The 19,807-nt window shown below is 38.2% G+C and overlaps 1 protein-coding gene across 4 annotated transcripts in view; it reads left to right on the top strand.

Moving 5' to 3' along the window:
• WIF1 (WNT inhibitory factor 1) overlaps positions 1-19,807 on the top strand; it is a 66,092-nt gene that overhangs the window by 21,661 nt on the left and 24,624 nt on the right. For all 4 annotated transcript variants that reach the window (XR_012078421.1, XR_012078422.1, XM_006205820.4 and 1 more), the window contains exon 3: positions 17,051-17,159. Coding sequence is in view for 2 of the 4 variants with exons in the window: in XM_006205820.4 (XP_006205882.1) it covers positions 17,051-17,159 (109 nt within the window). In the remaining 2 variants the exon portion in view is untranslated. The remainder of the gene's footprint in view (positions 1-17,050; positions 17,160-19,807) is intronic.

Genomic DNA, 19,807 nt, shown 5'->3' with positions numbered 1-19,807 from the left:
ATTTGCTGGAAATTAGGTTTGGCAACTTTCAAATATGTTCCAAAAGAAAAAAGAAATCGTGGTAACAGGTAACAAAACTGAATTGGTGACACTGGGGCGGGGTGGGGGTGGTACTAGTTGTGAGGGAGGGGGCCAAGATGCAAGAATAACCCCTTTGATGTGTCCTCTATTTATTTATTGCTTCTGGCTTTATATACTCATCTGTCTTTAAAGATCTGATGTTTAGTCCCAAAAGACGAGACTAATCTTTCTTCGAATATCTTTTATTCTGTCATTAAGTGTTTCTTCACTTCAGACTTCTTTATCCCCTTAGCTAGATGAGAGCTGGTTTTTTGGTATTTTTGTTTGTTGTTTTTTTAAACTGCCACAGCTCTGGATTAGTCCTTTTCTTCCCAAATCTTCTGTTGCGTGCTTCCTACCCTTCCTGCCAAAGTGAAGCCAATTAAGCTACACTAAATACCCACATTTTGAATTTAATAGTAATGTAATTTAGCTTAATAAGAGAGAGAAGTAAATATAGATCTTAGCTAATGTAGATAATGACATAATGGCTTCCTAGCCCGGTCCCAGTCATTTGAGAACTTCACATGAGAGCATACCTTTTGCTGAATAAATACATCTTCCACTTATGTTTTTAACAGTGATTTGCTGGAAAAGTCTTTTTACCCTGATATATTATCTTAAAGCACACAAGCTATACACTTAAGGAAAAAGTTACTGGCTTTGATTAAATTGCTTTATACAAATGAGTGTCTGTTGGATTTGGGGGAAATGGCCTTTTAAGCTTTCTTAAAATCCTGCCCGTTAGGTATCCACGCCCTAGCTTAGGGGCCTGAGGAGTTCAAGGCTGACAGTAGCTGTGAAAAGTTTCATAGCCTTTTAAGAAAGTTCAGGGGCTGTGTTTGGGGAAGAGATACACGTATTATGCAAGGCTGCTAGCTAATGCGGAGAGTGTAACATATGGAATTCATAAAGGTCCAATTACAGGACCGTCACTGTTTGCCACGGTTTTAACTTATGTAAGTTATTGATTATACTTTCATGAGATCATAATCAAAAGGTTATTCTTTGGTAATGGTGTGTTAGGAGAGCTTTATCCTGAACTTCAAAGCCGTCCTCTGAGCCCCAAGAACAAAGGCTCAGAAGTTTGAACCGGGGCCAGAATCAGTCTGTATGAGTTAACAGTGTTCCAGACTGTCCAGGAGCTGAATCAACCCATCCACGTGCGTGAACTTTCTCTCATCACATCAGATCAACAGTCATCACTAAAAGATGACAGTTGATTCAGCTTTAATGTGCCTTTTTTTTAATGAATCAGCTTGACTAACTGTGGTGTCTGCTTGCATCTCCCTCATAACTGTTTATTTTAACTGTAAAGTACTGTCATTCACTGTGCTCTTGGAAGAGGGTGATTATCACTAAGTAGGTTTACCTCTAAGAAAAGGAACTGCACGTACTAAATAAATTACAGGAAATAATTTTTAGAAATGAGAAAGCTAATATGTCACATAATAATTAAAAAGTCGTAAGGTAGGGGGTTCAGATTGGTCCTAATATTCTGACATGTTTAAAGTGGGCAAGACAGAGAGGCTGTGAGGTCGGCTAACATTTAAATGGAAAATATGCTGCCTTCTCCTTGGCTCTTAAAAACCCTTCTATGAGGATCTAAGGGCTTAAAACTATTACACCAAAAAAGCAGAACGCCAATATGGGTAATCACAGAGAGCAGTCTTTACTCTTTTTCACAATAGCACCTCCCAACCTGCTCTGTAGGCTGCCTTTCCCTGGGCCTTTGGATGAATTGTCAGGCAGATCTGGGATTTCTCTAGTCGGCCAGAAAGAATGAAATGTCCTCTGATGACTTTAGCGCTAAGGTTATTCTTGTTTCTGTAATTAACATACCCATTTCTGTGTAGTATGGAAAAATTCTCATCTTTATTCATGGTTAGAACTCCTCCCCACCCTTGGCTGTGACCTGGCTGACTCTTCTCTCTAGACCACCTCCCATTCCCCAAGGCTGGGTGACCGGGGTGCAGGTGGGGGGCCTGGAAAAGGTGAGACAAGATAAGAGGCAGGGCATTGATGTCACTCAGTGTTTAACTCTGCCCCAGAGGATGTTTAGCGCTCGCCGTGTTAGTGTGGACACATTTCTGGGTTCCTCCACTGGGAGGATGTGACTCCTTTGCCTGTGATCGGGCAGTGCTTCCCCCTCCCGCTGGGCGCTCACAATCACAGCGTCCCGTCCACTCTGGTCCTGCCGCACTGGCCTCCGTGCTGTTTCCTGATCGTCCCAGGGACCATCCCACCTGAGCGACGTGACACTAACTGTTCCTTCTGCTGCTGTGCCTCCCCCCAAGTATTTGTTCAGTTATTTACCAGCTTTCCGACGCTTGTATTCACCTACTTGTATTGATACAGAAATAGATAATGTGTAAAAAAAAAAAAGTTCTGGTTTAAGTCAGTAGTGTTCATTGCCTATATTGTCTGGTATACAGTACAGTGTTAAGCAAGGTGAGAGGTACGGAAGTCTCAGTTCCTGTCTTTGAGAAATTCTGCTAACACTACTCTTTGCCTGAACTTACTTAAGGAAATAAGAGTACAGTTGCCCTTTGGTATTCACAGGGTATTGGTTCCAGGAGGCCCCACGGACACCAAAATCCAACGGCGCTCTGGTCCCTTAGTATAAAAAACGGTGCGGTGCAATGAATACGGTCAGCCCTCCATATCCATTGTTTCGCTCCGCAGTTTTGTCCCTGGTTGGTTGAATCCATGGATGTGAAACTCATGGATATAGAGAGCTAACTGTATTTGCTTCTGCTTAAATTAAATCCAGTGTTTTATCCCATACAACCAACTTCCTGTATTACAATTTGAATGGAAAGAAATCAGACGATAGGTAAAATGTTATTTTGGTTAAATTATACTGTGTTTATATTTCCAAAAGCGTGTTTGATTTTGCCTTTTACCCTAGGGATCAATTTCAGCCAGTAGTTCTGATGATGGCAAAGTTTTAAAGTAAATTAATTTCAATTAATTAATAACAAAACCTTTCTAAATTGAAACATAAAGAGAACAATAGGTCATTATATTCAGCTGATCTTTCTCTATTCATTCCTTCTCTCATTCATCCTATGAATATTGATCAAGCACTTCCGACGTGTCGGACGCTGCTCCAGGTGCTAGGGATGCAGCAGTGAGCAAGAGGTGAAATGCTGGCCCCACTTACTCTCCACGTAGTGAATAGGAGGAGACAATTTTTAAAAGTTTAAATGGACATATAACAAGTGACATAAGTGCTATGTGGAAAAATTAATCAGAAAATAAAAATATGCATGGTGAGGGTTGCTATTTCAGAAAGGATGAACAGCAAAGCAGCTTGGTTGAGATATTTTATGTGAGACCAGAATAAAATTCAGGGAGCAAGCCATGTGGATATCTGGGAGCAGGGCACCCCAGCAGAAGAAATAGTTAGTGCCGAGCTCCTCACATGGGTATGTACCCGGCACTCTAAGGAAACAGCAAGGAAGCTAGTGTGTCTGGACCAGAGTGGGTGGGGAGCCTCGGTTAGGAGCATCTTGCCAGAGGGGACGCTTTGCTGTATCATTTGGGATTTGTTATTCTCTGTGAGCGGAAGCTATTTGTTCAACACTGATGCCAATATGAGACTCCATTTTCTTTTTAAAAAGCTTTTTTGATGGAAAATTTCAAACATATACAAATAAAGAATAGAAACCTGAACACCCATGTATCCATCACCCAAAGCCAGGAATGATTAACTCATGGCCAGTCTTGTTTCATCTATACTCCCCACCTAGTTCCCATTCCCAGAGTATTTTGAAACAATCTCGGGTATCGTATCACTTCATCTATAAATGTTTCAGTATGTACCTATAAGGATAACTTTTAAAAACCCCACAGAACTATTAAAAATAATTCTCTCATATAAACAAATAGTCAGTTAGTGTTTAAATTTCCAACTATCTCTCCTAAACATCATACATTTTTAAAGGTTTGCTTATTTGAATGGGAATCCAAAAATGAGGTCCACACATTGTGATTGGTTGATAAGCCTTTTAGGTCTCTTTTAATCTATGCTTCCTTTCCATTCTTCTTCTTCTTTTTTTTTTTTTTTTAAGTTTCTTCAAATTTTTGTTGAGACTGGGTTTTTGGCCTGTAGAGTTTCCCATAGCCTGGATTTTGCTGACTGCATCTTTGTGGTGTAGTTTTACTTGTTCTTCTATCCTCTGAATTTCCTATAAATGAATAGCTTGGTAAGACATTTCTAACTTGTTTTAAAGCTAAAGAAATAGGTGATTGCAATTTTGCCTACCTAGGATAACCTCAACTGTAAACTCATATCTGGAATGAGCAGAAAAGGAAAGGGTTTTTTAGACTATTTTCACTGCCATTGCTCTCCTTTTGAACTCTTCTCTCTCTAACCACAGCACACGGCTCATGCCCTTCAGGACTGTGAGAACCCTCCTGTTCACACTCCTCCAGCCCCCCAAACCCAGAAATCCCCAGACTGCTTCATTCTACACATCGGTTCTCCCACTGTCTAGAAACTTCTGCCCCCACACCCCACCACAGAGGGACCTGTGTATTGATCCTACCATTTGCCAAAGGCTTACTGTATGCCAACGTTGGCTACCTACTTGACATAGATTATTTATTTTAATCCTTGCAACAATGTGATAAAGTAGGTGCTGGCCCCCCCTTCACTTCATGCTTGCCAAAGTCCTGTCCTATACACCCATTCTTCCCTCTCCTGAAAAAGCTGCCCCCTTTCACCTCTTTAATTTCCACTCATGCAGACCTCACACAAGCCTTTCTTGACCCCCAAGCTAAGTTCAGTTACACATTCAAAGCACTAACATATTTTTCCTCTGAAGTCCTTTAACACAGACTTAATTTTTTAATTATTTGATTAATGATCAACTCCCTTCCAGCCTGCAAGTTCCCAAAGGACAGACACTGGATCTGTTTTCACTCATCCTTGGCATTGTAGGCATACACGATGCCTGGTGCCTGGCACACTCATCACGAATGTGTTGAATGAATTAGAAGCTAAGATTATGCCCAAGGCCAGCTAGTAAGTAGTGGAATAAGACTGTGAGCCAAGTTGGTCTGACTGTAGCCCAAATTTCACCCAAATTTATCCCAGCCTCTGGATGGTGTTATTTGGACTGGTTGCTGACTCAGTGCAGAGCCAGCTCAGGACCAGCTTAGTTTCTGTGTGTGTGGTCTCACTGCCACCCGTTTCCTGCTGACCTGTGATTGGAATCCGAGTGTTTACCTCTCTTAACAAAGCTTCACAAGTATATTTCAGCTCCTGTTCCATTTAAACTCAGGAATTTTATGACTTGACTAGACATGGTAATACATAATTTACCTGTTTTTTTTAGGATATGACTAATTTGACTTAAAGCCCGTATTCATTTTTTATAAACAGACTTTTGAACCACAAAAATATTTTCATCACTGGGGATTCAAACAAGAATAGACAAAGTCCTTTCCATAGAATGGAGTAGGGAGACAAGTAAACAAGATTGTAAAGATAAGAAAAAGTACAGGAAAGAGCCTCTGGGGTGGGAAAGTTTTTCCAAAAAGGGTGACATTTCCGCTGAGTTGGGAGAGGTATGTCAAAGTTTGCTTGGTGGACAAGGGCAGGGAGTAGACATTCCAAGCACAGAGTCGGGCGCAGGGTTCATGAGAGATCGTGGCAGTTTCGTAGACTCAGAGCTTGCTATAGCTGGATCAAAGACTTGTGAGGGAAGACATGAGAGAAGACATAAAGTGGAAGCTCAACTCTTCCTTGTGATTAGAAATCATTATGGGTTTTAAGTAGGAGCAGTGATGTGGTCCAGGTGGCATTTAGGAGGAAAAGCGGGATGATATTGTAGATTGGAGGGGATAAATCTGGAGATCATTAATTAACAGGGAGATAGTTAGGGTACAATTACAGGATCACGGGTGAGAAATGTCTGAATCTTGGTAGAAACAGTGGGAAGGAAAAGAAGGGAATAGATTTGAGGAACCAATGAGAGTTTGTGGAGGTGGTTGGTGAAAGAGTAGTCTAGAAAGACCACCATGCTTATATCTTGGGTGATTGGTTATATAGTACTTGCTGTCTGAAGAAATACAAGTGAGCAGGTTCATTTTGGGAATTTGGTTCCCACATGTTAAGCCCAAGGGGAGATATCTGGTAGACAGCTGTCCATGTGAACCTAGAGCTCGGAAGAAGGGTGAAAACTGGAGATAAAAATTTGGAGATCATTGAAATGTAGGTGTAAATTGAAGTCGTGGAAACAGATGAGATACCCCAAGAAGAGAGCAGAAGCAGGAAGAACAGAACAGAAATTATATCCTGGAAACATCAACATTGAAGGCAGTGGTTCTTAACTTTTTCTTTTTCTGAGTCATGGACTCCTTTAATCATGTGTTGAAAGCTAGGGTCTACTCTCCCTAGAAAAATAGTTACATGCATGTGAACACAAAAACTATGGCTTCTTGAATGGTGGTGTATGGGCCACATTCTGAGCTCTTTGTAAGGTGCGGTTATAAAAAGAGAAGCAGGTCAAGGTCATAGGGAAAAGACTGATCAGAGAAGAAGGAAAACACAGAGGGACTGTTGCTATATATAGATCAAAAAAAAAAAAAAACAGAGAGAGAGAGACAAAAGAGAAGTTGATTGTGCTAAAATATTTAAGAGAATACAAGAGAGATTAAGATGGAAAAGTGCTCCTCCTGGGCTTGTATCCAGAAGGAAATCTACTTCAGGATGACACCTGCACCCCAATGTTCATAGCAGCACTATTTACAATAGCCAAGACATGGAAACAGCCTAAATGTCCATCAACAGGTGACTGGATAAAGAAGATGTGGTATATTTATACAATGGAATACTACTCAGCCATAAAAACTGACAACATAACGCCATTTGCAGCAACATGGATGCTCCTGGAGAATGTCATTCTAAGTGAAGTAAGCCAGAAAGAGAAAGAAAAATACCATATGAGATCGCTCATATGTGGAATCTAAAAAACAAAAACAAACAAGCAAACAAAAACAAAGCATAAATACAGGACAGAAATAGACTCATGGACAGAGAATACAGACTTGTGGTTACCAGGGGGGTAAAGGGTGGGAAGGGATAGACTGGGATTTCAAAATTGTAGAATAGATAAACAAGATTACACTGTATAGCACAGGGAAATATACACAAAATGTTATAATAAATCACAGAGAAAAAAATGTGACAATGAGTGTGTATATGTCCATGAATAACTGAAAAATTGTGCTGAACACTGGAATTTGACACAACATTGTAAAATGATTATAAATCAATAAAAAATATTAAAAAAAAAGATGGAAAAGTGCTCAATGAATTTAACAACTGGAAGGCTGTCATCAGTGACCTTTTAGGAGACTATTTTAATAGTAGTGAAGGCAAAAAAGCCATATTGTAGTGAGCTGAAAACTGATGGGCAAGAAGCCTGGGGCCATGAGCATAGCGTCCTTTGGAAGCATCATAATGACGGGAAGGAAAAAAGGTAACCTAGTAGAGACAAGGTGGAGTTTTTAACCTTTCATCACATTAATATACGAGAGAAAATGACATTATTGATGGAGCCAGTCTCAGGATGTGGGAAGGACACAGGATTGAATGGATGTGGCCTGTTTGTAGGTGGATGGAGGAAAGTTGAGAGAATTCCTGTCTAGCAGTCTCTCTTCTTGTGGACAAGATCTCACCATTAGTTGAGTGAAGATAGCAGGAATGGGGCAGAGGACTTTGGGGAATCTATGGAATTGCTGTGTGTAGAAGGGGAGACCAGGGATGTTTAAAAGAATTGCTCAGGGGTACTTGGGGGCACCTGGAGTTGGACAGATTTAGCCAGTCCTCAGATTATGGATTTTTCAGCATCAGTGTTCTCCAGGAAATTGCTTCAGTTCTGTCTGTTTCTTAAAGAAAGATGATGGGTGCATGTATGAGTAACAGTTTTAAAACAGCAAATATCGAGAGGAGCTTAGAAGATTAAAAATGTTGATTGTGCTGTATGTTCTAGGCAGTGGCTTTTTCTGTGTAGAAGAAAATGTATAGTCATGACTGTTACTGGAATCTTTTGCTAGTAAGACTGGCTCTCTAAATTTTGGATTTTGAAAATCTAATTATGAAGTTACAGACTTTTTTTTTTTCTGTTTGTCTCTTTGGTAGGAACAGAACAACAGGCCATTGGAAGATATGTAGTCATATAATATTCTGATATATGAAATCGAAATTATATGAACAAAGAAGTTAAATTAAGGCATGTCTCATAACCTTTACCCAAAGTAGTTTAATGCATTTTTTTCAAAACATGAAGTTAAGGCAGAAAGTGTGTTTTTTTCCCGGTTTTCATCAAAGAAGTTAAGCTAATACCATCCATGTGGATTCAATAAAAAATATATTAAAGAATTTCAGAAAATCACCTGAAGCTAAAACTAAGAAAAATATGACCTAATATTAAATAGTTCGAAAGCTGTCACTGAGGCTATCTCCTGACATTTCTAAGTCAGTTAAAAATTTCTAACACTTACTTTTTATCAATAGAGAGAAATAAATATATACCTTTAGAGATAACTATACATTATAAAGAACTCTGGAAGTAATGGAACATTAACTTTGCCTCTTTATTACCCAAATTTCTTGACACATTATGTCATTCTGTTAAAAAAAAAAGTGATGTGCTGAATTACACCACTGTGCAAGCTGTGTGAAGGTGAGAACAAGGAAATGAGATACTGATGAAGAATAAATATACGGCATGAGGTGTAAGGGTAATGGCTCAGGTTTTAAATTATTATTAGAGGAGTAATTCTTAGCACATTCTCTCCCCTTCCCCCCACATAAATTTGCAGGGACTGCTCCTGCAGCTTTAAGAAAAGAAATCTTCAGATATAAATCTTGAGATGTGAAGGAAAAAAATAGAAAAAGTATTCCTTTTCCAGAACTGAAATCTCCCTCTCCCATCTCCTCTAGAACACCTGCATTCATACTGCTGCTTTATTAGCCCTTCCATGGTCTCCAGTAATTATTCTGTCTTACCATCTAGGAGAAACCAGCTGCGCTCCTGAGTTCCTCCACCCTGGTTTCTTTCCCTGTGTCCCCTGTAGTGCCAGCTGCACCACTTGTAATAAAGTTTTTTTTCCCCCGTCCTGTCCCTTACCCCGCTCAATATTGTCCAATACTGTCTGTCTCTCTAGTGCCTGATTTTTAGGTTGGCACTACCCATAACTTGGCAAATACTTGAACTAGGGCAAGCTTGCTCTGAGAAGGAGGAACTTGTGCCAGAAATCTTGAGGAATAAAGAGGAATGAAACTTTCAGAAGCCTCTCTGCTGCCTGCATATTGCTCTTTCCATGGGAATTTTGGCAGTCTGGTGAAAGTGTGTTGAACAGGGGCTGTATTTTATTTAGAGCCGACATGGTCTTTATACTGATACCCTTTTTTTCAGTCTTTAGAAGAACTAAAAAAAAAACTTTTCCATTCTCCAGCGCTTTGCTCTTCTACTCCTGGGTTACCCCTCCTTCAAAACAAAACAACCACCACCACCACCCTAGCTTTTGGTTTTATCTAATACAAAATAGCAATATAGCTGTCTATTGCATTGCTTTCCTATCTTTAGGAATCGTAAAAGAGTGACTAGCCAGTGATTGGTCAGATAACCAGGTCTGTTTCTGGTTTGCATGAGCAGTGATGATTCCAAACCCGAGGATGAAAAAAATGGAAAATGTCTTAGATATTTCAGATTCATGTGAAGCCAAACTGTGTGATCTCCTGCCAGTTTTAGTTTACAAAACTCTCGTGGTCCCGGGTGTGTTTACTTGGACCTCAAGTCTTGCTATTACCATCATATTCCAATAACTTCTCTCCCTCACCCCAGCCCTCGGACTGTGGTCTAGTCTAGTGTGTATAAAAGCCATGACTAGAACAGAAGAACTAGGCTGGTGGAAATTATCTCCTTAAGCAATGTTAATTCAATGTCAGTTTAATCCAAGGCCAGCGACATAACTGAATAACCACTCTGCATGAGAAGGTGCCTTTTCTTTTCGTTTCTGAAACAAGTTCCTCTTAAAGCCAGTCTCTAAAGAAAGCAAGAAAAAAGTTATTGTGGATATTTCAGTGACCTTGCAATTGCATATTGTGATGTACAGAATGTAGAATTTATGTAAATTTATGCAATTTTACTTAAAAACTTTTAAAATTGTATAAATTGCATGTCATTGTAATTATACATCTGTAACCTATAGGAGAGACCTCAGTGGGAAATATCAACCAGAGGACCATTGGGCAAAGGTCATGTTTCAGAGCTGGACCTTGTTTATGCTGTTTGCTTATATTCTTTCTGGGAGCCTGATTGCCAAAGTTTTGTCCCCAAACAAGCATAAAACAGTTACAAACTAGGCCCAGGTTGGCTGGATATCAAATGTCAATGTTCATTTGATCGCTCCTTTTTTCAAAAATGTTCTCTATTCTCTGTGTATCCTGTGGTGACTGGCCACACAGCAAAGTAGAAGAGAATCTTTTGACCCATGAAAGTAATTTAGCAACTGCCAAAACAGAGAAGCTGCTGCCTATCTGTAGAATCAGAGGCTAATGCCATTTCACCACAACGGAGTGTTCTGGAACGCACCAGCTTTACGCGTCTGGATGCTTCTTGGTAGGTCATTCATGCATCCAGCAAATATTTACTAAACACCTTGCTGTGCACAAGGCTGAGTGAATCTCCAACAGAGTGTTGGAAAAAACATTTAATCCCATCCTTAACATAAAGAATCCAAAATGTATTTGAGAGTACATGATATATTCATGTGAAAAGTTTCATAATAAGAGGGGAGAGAGAAATAGCTCAGTGGCAGAGCACATGCCCAGCATGCACAAGGCCCTAGGTTCAATCCCCACTACCTTCATTAAAAGGAATCTAAAAAGGGGGTGGAGGGGTATAGCTCAGTGGTAGAGCACGTGCTTGGCGTACACAAGGTTCTGGGTTCAATCCCCAGTGCCTCTGTTAAGTGGAAAAAAAAAAAAGAAAAGTTTTATAATAATACATGATGGTACATGTTTAAGGGCTAGGCTGGTTTAAGTGCTATCACAGGTAAGGCTAAAGGCTTTATCCTGTAGGTAAGGAGAGATAGGAAAGGACTGTGATATGGCAAAAGCAATACTAATTTATAAAGATACATACACCCCAACATTCATAGTAGCACTATTTACTATAGCCCAGACATGGAAGATACTCAAGTGTCCATCAGCAGATGATTGGATTAAGAAGATGTGGTTTATACATAAAATGGAATATTACTCAGCCATAAAAAAGAATGAGATACTGCCATTTGCAACAACATGGGTGGACCTAGAGAATATTATGCTTAGTGAAATAAGTCAGACAGAGAAAAATATAGAAAACTATATATTACTTACATGTGGAATCTAAAAAATAATACAAATAAATGTATGTGCAAAACAGACACAGACTCACTGACACAGAAAACAAACTTGTGGTACCAAAGGGGTGAGGGAAGGGGAGGGGCAAATTAGGGGTACAGGATTAAGAAATATAAATTACTATATATAAAATAGATAAGCAACAAGGATATACTGTATAGCACAGGGAATTATACCCATTATCTTGTAATAACCTATAATGGAATACAATCTGCAAAAATAGTGAATCACCATGTGGAACACCTGAAACTAACACAATATTGTCAGTCAATGATACTTAAATAAAACAGTGATGTTCTATTTAGACATATTGGCTTATGTTATGGCAGATATTTTAAAGGGGCAGGCAAGAAGAATATTTAAGAAATGTTACAATAATGCCACCTCGAGGAAATAAAAGCTGGGTTAGGGTGGAAGCAGTAGGAATGAAATGAAGAAGCAGAATCAAAAGAGGATATGAGAAGAGAAAGGATAAGATTTGGGTGTCTGGCTATCGGGAGATGAGGCAGAGGCAAGAAAAAGCAATTCTGAGGTTTGCTGTTACTGGAAAAATGGTGATACTATTGACAGATATAGAGCAATGAGGCGAGGAAGCTGGTTTGGGAAGGTGATGAATGGGGCACCATGTGCACAAGCATGGCCATGGGGCAGTGTGAATGGTTCACACTGAGCATCATTGCACAGAAGGAAATAATTCAATCTGTGAAAGTGCAGGCGTTTTATGACTGAAAATAAAGAGTGAAGAGCTGAGGCTTGAGTCTTAATGATTTTCTGAGAGTATGAGCTGAGAGGAGACTTCATAAGGACACACAGGAAGATCAAGACGTGGGAGAAGAATCAGCAGACTGTTGCAGACTCCAAGGGTAACGAGTTTTGAGTTTGAAGGATGAAATTTTGCAGAGAGGTGACAAGAAGAATGCCAGGGAAGAATGTGAGATCTGGCAATTTTCGGTCTAGACATTCAGGCGTCAGATTATTTTAAGCATTGGGCACGCTCGTTCGTTTTGTTTGGTACTTTAACATTGAACTATTTTCCATTCTTGCTTATTTTAGTAGATTTCTTCTGGCCTTTCACATACCATATAGGAGCTATTTTATACCCCTTTGGTGGTTCTCCTACTTGGGGCCTGGCTAATCTGAACACGCTTGTATGCTATAATAACAGTAAGCTGTAAGAATTCAGTGACTGGAGTATGGTAAACACTCCACAAAAGTTATTTGTAAGATTTCAAGCATTATGGCAGTAAGTTCTATCTTTTTAAATCACCTGAAATTTTCTTTGGGACAAATCCGATACCTATATTGTTTTAGTGTTTTCCCATGAATGCTTATATCCGCATCATAAGACATGAAGTTAAAAGAGGTTTGAGAGCCATGGTTTTATGAAGAACCTTTGATTCTTAACTCAGAGGTTCCTGCAATTATTGTGCTTATTAGATTAAGTGTGCACCATAAACTCCAAACTTCAAAGATGGAAAAGAAATACTGGATTCTCTCCATTCCTTTCAATGGTTAATGCAGTTCTCCGCTTCATTTCTTCATGTCTACTCAGAAAAGGGTGCCAGAGTGAAGGCCTTCTGAGTTGTCCCATTTTGCTGTTTAAATGATGTCTTCATCTCTTCTGGAAGGAACAACCCTAATATTCAGCCAAGTCGCTTGGAAGCAAGTTAAACAGCCTCCAGCACTCCTTTCTTGATAATATTTGGGTGTCTTTTATATTTCTCTATGAAAAGAAAATTTACTGCATGGCAAACCAGGCCAGCAAGATTTCTCAGCAACTTAATTTAGAAGTGAATTATTCTCCTGAATAGACCCATTCTTTGTTTGAATACAAGGCAATCTTTTCATGCGTTTCCCAAATAAGCACCCTAGTTACCTCTACCTGACTTTCCACTAGTGTCACTTAATGAAACAAAATGTACTTTTTCCTAATAGAGGTTTTATGCTCTCCAGTATGCCACCTCCCTAGTACAGTTCATGCTCTGAGTTCCTTTTATCTCAGTAATAAATCTGCAATTTGTGAAACTTGTTCCCAAACTTTAAAGCTAGCTCTCTGTTCTTTTTGGCATAGAATTTAGGTTTTATTTGCCCCCAAATCAGTTTTTCCAGGGGAGAGGTTTAGGACTAAGAATATTTATTATATTATAAATAAAATTAAAACAGAAAGTCCTGTCTCAAAATTATAATATGACATTCATAAATCTATCACTTACTTCATCAGCCATTTTCTATGACTTTGGGGGAAACAGTTAAGCCTTTAAGTTAAATGAGGAATATAACTCATCCTCTATCTCATGTTGATGATAATTTATTTGTAAAAATATTTGTATGGTATTGGTGGTTTTGGTAGGTTGCTTTATAACGCCAGAGTGAAACCCCGAAAGAAGTCAGTGTCAAGATCAGACAAATGGTTGATCGGTTTCTAAGTGGTTTTCATGTTGGATTTTTAAGAAGGCAATGGACATGGACATGAACAAGCTCCTTTTAAAAAATAAATACCAAGTACGAAGAAAATTATATATTTTGGAGATTATAGGAGCTTTGCTATCTCTAAAAAGAAAGCCAAATAAAAAAGGTTCTTTCTGGCAACTGCCTTTTGCTGATGAAATTGAAGGAGAAGACACTGTTTCAGCCAGTTCCTGCCTTGTGATAGTCTTAGAATTGTAGTAGAAAAGCCATGATGTTTACTGATTCTCAAAGAAATCCCAAGGACACCCTAAAACCTCTAGTGTGAAACTTGTCATTGATAAGATGAGAGTATTGGCTGGCCGGAGAAGTTCATTAAACCCAGCTATATCCTGTGAGGCGGTCATGCCAATGCTAATTATGAACTCTTTGGTACCAAAAATAATGTATTTAAGCTTCCCAACCTACTTCACCTGACCATACTCAAAAGCAACAACAGGAGATCCAAAGGTTCTATGAAGTTATGTTTATGAACGCTGAGGGAAATTCTTTCAGTCTCACATTCCATGAACATCATCAAAGGCTTTTGAAAGAGATACTCAGAAGCTACTTAAATACTGAATCTTGTTTTCTTAAAGGACACTTTCACGGAGACATGCAAGAGATTTAAATAAAAGGTTCTATGAGCATCGCTGTACTAAATAGACGTCCAAGAAGAATATTTCCTATGTGACTAGAGACTTATACAAATAGAGCCAGTGGTTATCATCAGCCACACAGAACTGAAAGCAGGGTACATGATTAATGTCTGTTTTTAAATAAATGTATTTATTTCACTATAAATGGTGTGGAACCACATGTAGAAAATTTGGAAAAGAGAGGAAAGGAAAAAAAATCAGTTACCATCAGTTCTGCACAGTCATTGTTTTAATCTTGGTATCTAGTCTTTCACCCTTTTTCTTATTAATGCAGAAAATGGTTTTTAATACTGAAATTATTTTTTTAACATTTTTTATTGATTTATAATCATTTTACAATGTGCCAAATTCCAGTGTAGAGCACAATTTTTCAGTTATACATGAACATATATATACACAAGATCTTATGGTAGCTCACAGAGAAAAAAATGTGACAATGAATGAACGTTAGTTTTTATAAATGCAGTTTTAAAATATGTCATTCATATATAAACACACATTTAATTTGTAATGTGATAAAGCTCAAAGATACAATTTTGGAGCAACAAGTGATAACATTATGTGGAATTTGAAACAATATAACTACTGAAATGTTTTATTTTCAGCATATTTGCACTCTATTCACTCAGCTCTTTTCCATCATTAAATGTACTATGAATACAAATATTTAGAGTAAGTCCTGGCATGTGGTATGCATTACATAAATAGATGTTATATTACTGTTGCTAGTTGCTATTACTGTACTTGGTAATATAAATAACCCAAAAGTTATTAATTATAAAGGCATAGAGTGCTAAACCCTTCCATAATGCCAACCAAAATATGTTTTAAAACAAAATGGTAAATGGTAAATATTATCTAAGAAAGTATAGAGGGAAGTGCAGTGTGGAGAAGTCATTTAAAACACTTGGATTCATGAAACACCATGTAAGAAGTAGCCCACTTTTAACAGGCGTTGCTTTTCCCAAAGGGATGTACTTAATGTTCTCTTTTTCAAAGGAACTCATTCCAGTTGAATTACCTTTCCTGATAACTCTCCTTTCGTCAGACTTCTTGCGATCCTCTGCCTTCCCTTAGACAGCGTAGGAATTCATTCTCATGACCCTTTATCTTCAGGCTCCTTCTAGTGAATGAATTTAGTAGCATTAATTCACACAACTCTGTTACCCACCTAGGGAACCCTTCTCAGTGGTCTTTTGGAACCACTGCCACAATGCAAAGGGATTGGAGTGGGAATTTGGTCAATGAAAGTACTCCTTTTGACCTAATGAAATCAGGAACTATTTTTCAGCCAACTGCAAGTATAAACGATGTCTCTATCAGTGTTGAGATTACCCTCTTGCATTACCATCCTCATGTTAAACTCCTTAACGCCTAAAATATTGATATTGTGACATAAAGCAGAAAGTTATGTGAATGTCTACCATGTATCTTTCCTATTTTCCATGTTGGAAAATAAATTTTATACTGCATACAAGAAAGGCCATGTTCTTTTTTAAACCTCTTTCTAGCCCATGTTTATGTAATCAGTTTAGTTAATTAACTCATCCAAATTCTGGGTATCTCTACAGATAACTGTAGAACCACTCAATCAGTCTAACTCTCATTTTGATATCTATACTATTTGTTGATTTTTATTCCTAAGCAAGAAAACGTTGTTTCCATCATAAACCCTCTTAATAAGCCAGCTGAGAATCAGTTAAGCATCAAATTTCTACAGTGAGATTATATGTCACTACTTTCAGTATTTCATGGCTGTTTGAGTAGCAAGAATCACTTTCTCAACTAAACTTAGTAGGAAAATGAAAATGTTTACAATGTGAAGCTTTATGGCTTGTTGTCGTTTGGGGTGGTGGTCTTTGCATTGTCAGATTTTTCTCTCCATAATTAAATTTAGATGTTAAATATAAACCTTCCAAAGGAAATGATACTGAAAAAAAATGTTAACAGCCAGATCATTAAATTCTGGACTTTGATGTCTTCTTTTACCAATAGGTTGCTGCTTTCATTGTTGCTTATTTATTACAGCTTTCGAAATTCTTGTCAAAAGACTCACTTCAGGTTTGAAAATAATTACAGAATGACTCAAGAAGCTGAGATGGATTTTCTAAAGGCTAGTTGAAGATTGTTTTGACCTCACTTGTTTCCTTATGGGCATTTTTCTCAAGCCTTTAAGAGACAGCAACTAAATAATATTGCTTAAGTTAAAAGGCTATCTTGTGAATATTTTGGATATGTGTTATTAATATTTTAAAGAATCACTTCTCTAAACAGAGTCTAATTCTAGAGTTCTAAAACCCAGAAGAGAGAGTTATGTCTTTACAATATTTGAGGTGTCGTGTGCTCCAAAAATTCTGTCGTGAAAAATGTTAGCCTCCCATCAGAAGGATGATGAATTGAGAAGTGCCTTCCCACTCTCTGTGGTTTCCATGGTACTGATTGTCAATGCCTTTTGTTGTAGGCAGAATACTTCTATGAATTCCTCTCCTTGCGCTCCCTGGATAAAGGCATCATGGCAGACCCAACTGTCAACGTCCCTCTGCTGGGAACAGTGCCTCACAAGGCATCAGGTGGGTGGTCTTTGCCTCCGAGAAAGGTTTACATTTAAAATGGTGATGGGAATAATATTTTAGATCCAGATGTCACCACCCATCAGAGGGTTACAGAATGTTTTCCTGAAGAGATCTATTGATTTTAGGGCAGATCAGTTGCTATGTCCTATTTCCTTTGGGCAAAAGATTAAACTGGGAATGAAGAAATGGACACTTTAGAATTTCCTAAAAACTCAATTCATAAATGATTCCAGATTTAAAAAAGAAAGTCACCACGTGAGATATACGTGGTCAATAAGTGTGAATTAATGTAGTGCATATAAATGTGGCAAAGATGCACAGTAAGTGATGGAGGGTAAATGGGATAAGTCAAGAAAAACTTCCCCCAAATGAACACTGAATTAAATAGGAATTTGAAGCAGAGAAGAGACAGGAAAAAATGGGAGAAGGGAGTTCAGTCTTTTAGATCTAATCATCCTTCCCTGCTAAGAACATACAGTATGTGGTATTTGTTTAGAACTTCTCAGCCTACATAGCACCAATTCACGCATTCTCTAATTTGTGTTCGGGATGGATTTAAGGCCTGAGTTACAGCTCCATTTTACAAATTAGAAAGTTGAGGCTTGTGAGGTTTAACTGACTTTCCCAAAGTCATATATTAATGATAAGCAGGAAGCTGAGACTAGAGCCCCCAGATTTTATGACTCTTAGAAGAATTCAGAGTTCATTATTGTTAACATGTTCCAGTAGTTCCTTCTAGTCTCAGTATAGATATTTTTACATAATTGTGGTAATATTATCGATTTGGTTTTGCATGATTTTTCTTTGCATTTAACATTTTAACATAAGCATTCTCTCATGTCGTTACAGATTTTTCCAAAAGTTGTTTTTAATGCCTTTACAATATTCCATTTTATGAACATACCATGATTTATTTACTCATTCCCTTATTGTGGGTTCCTCAGATTGTTTTTAGGGTTTGCATATGGGAAATAGCACAATCAACTTCCTTTTTAAAGTAACAGGTGGTTGTTGAGCCGTGCCCTGTTTGTCTCCTTCACCACAACTGCCAGCACAGGGCCCAGATAGAACTGGCATTCAGAAAATACTTGGATGAATGTGTGTACTGAAATCTTGAAGTTCATCTCATTATTTTGTGAAAATAGGGTCTTAGAAGTAAAATTATTGTGTCAAAGGAAATGAACTATGAAGTTTTTAAAAGGCTCTTAGAACAAATTGCCAAAATGCCAAATTACTTTCTGCAAAGGTTGTGCCGATTAGCACCCTGGCTAGCAGTGTGGGAGAGTGCCTGGCTTACTGTAACCTCAGCAACATGGGTTATTAATCATGTGAGCTGTTCTGCTGACTTAAAAAGTCAAAAGTGGTTTCTCAGTGTTTAGTTTGATTTTTTTAAATTCCGGTTGAGGTAGGAGATATTTTTATATATTTGTTAGATAATGTAAAATATCTGTGTACCATACTCATTTTTAAATTGAAATAATGTGGTTCTTACTGATTTGCAAAGCTCACTATATATTAAATATTTATTCTTGATTGCAATTTTTTCCATTTATCATTTATCTTTTATTTTTTTGAGGGGAGATATGCAGAGGCTTTAAAATCCTATGGTGGTCAAAACATCTTTTCCTTTGTGGTTTTTTTCCCTATTACTTTTATGCTTGGAAGTTAATTCCTGTTCTAGAGAGCAGGTAAGTGATCATTTGCACATGCTTTTAATTATTTATAAAAATTTTGACAATAGTATGAGGTAGGATTCTATCCTGCATTATTTTTCTGTATCATCAACTTTTTCAGTGTAAAATGTTGGATTGATCCAAAATGTGCTCTTCAATTTACAGTAAGTTCTTCTATACATAGAGTTGGTTTTTGAGCTTACTGTTTAATATTGTAATATTTGTAATTTTATAGTATCTTAAAATAAGTGATAGCACAGTCCTGTCTCTTACTCTTTTAGAGGAACATTAGGATAATTTTATCAGATGTCAAATGAAAATCTCATTAGGAGCCAATTTAAATTGATGAAATAATCAGGAAATCAGGCACCCTAACAAAGTCCGTTTGCAGATGGTGGTTATGTACTATTTCCAGTGGATCTAGATGGCTGCATCCCAGCACTGTAGGAGTTGGGAACTAAATGAACACAGAGATTTCCTAATTTCCTGGCGTGGGTGCCCACGTGGGTATAGACAGGAAGACTGTGAATCTGAGTTTCTCTTGGGTGATCCCAGTGCTGCAGGTATGACTGGCGGCCCTCCCATAGGATTTGCTTCCAATCTAGATGGGTTTGGGTTCTAGGAAGTTCCTATGAAGGAAAGAGGCCTCGTGTTCTGATTCACTCACCCGAGATTTGTAGCCTCAAGGAGAGGAATAGGCCGTTCCAGATACACGGGCTGCCCAGTCCCGCCCAGGTGGTAATGCCAGTACTGTTGCCCACTGCTGCACCATGGAGACAAGGAAGTTCCTAGAGTACAGCCACCAAGTTCTTGGAATAGGCCATTACTCAGGCTCCTGCCATGTCATTTGGTGTTCCTTTTTAGTCACAGGTAATTTTCTATACAGTTTTTCTTGATCATATTTTTCCCTCTTTTATTTATTTATTTTTTTGAGAACCAGTCAGGAATACAATAAATACAGAACGTCTCTCA

This window comes from Vicugna pacos, chromosome 12, assembly GCF_048564905.1.
Source record: "Vicugna pacos chromosome 12, VicPac4, whole genome shotgun sequence".
Lineage (NCBI taxonomy): Eukaryota > Metazoa > Chordata > Mammalia > Artiodactyla > Camelidae > Vicugna > Vicugna pacos.
This window is presented reverse-complemented; position numbering and strand designations above follow the sequence as displayed.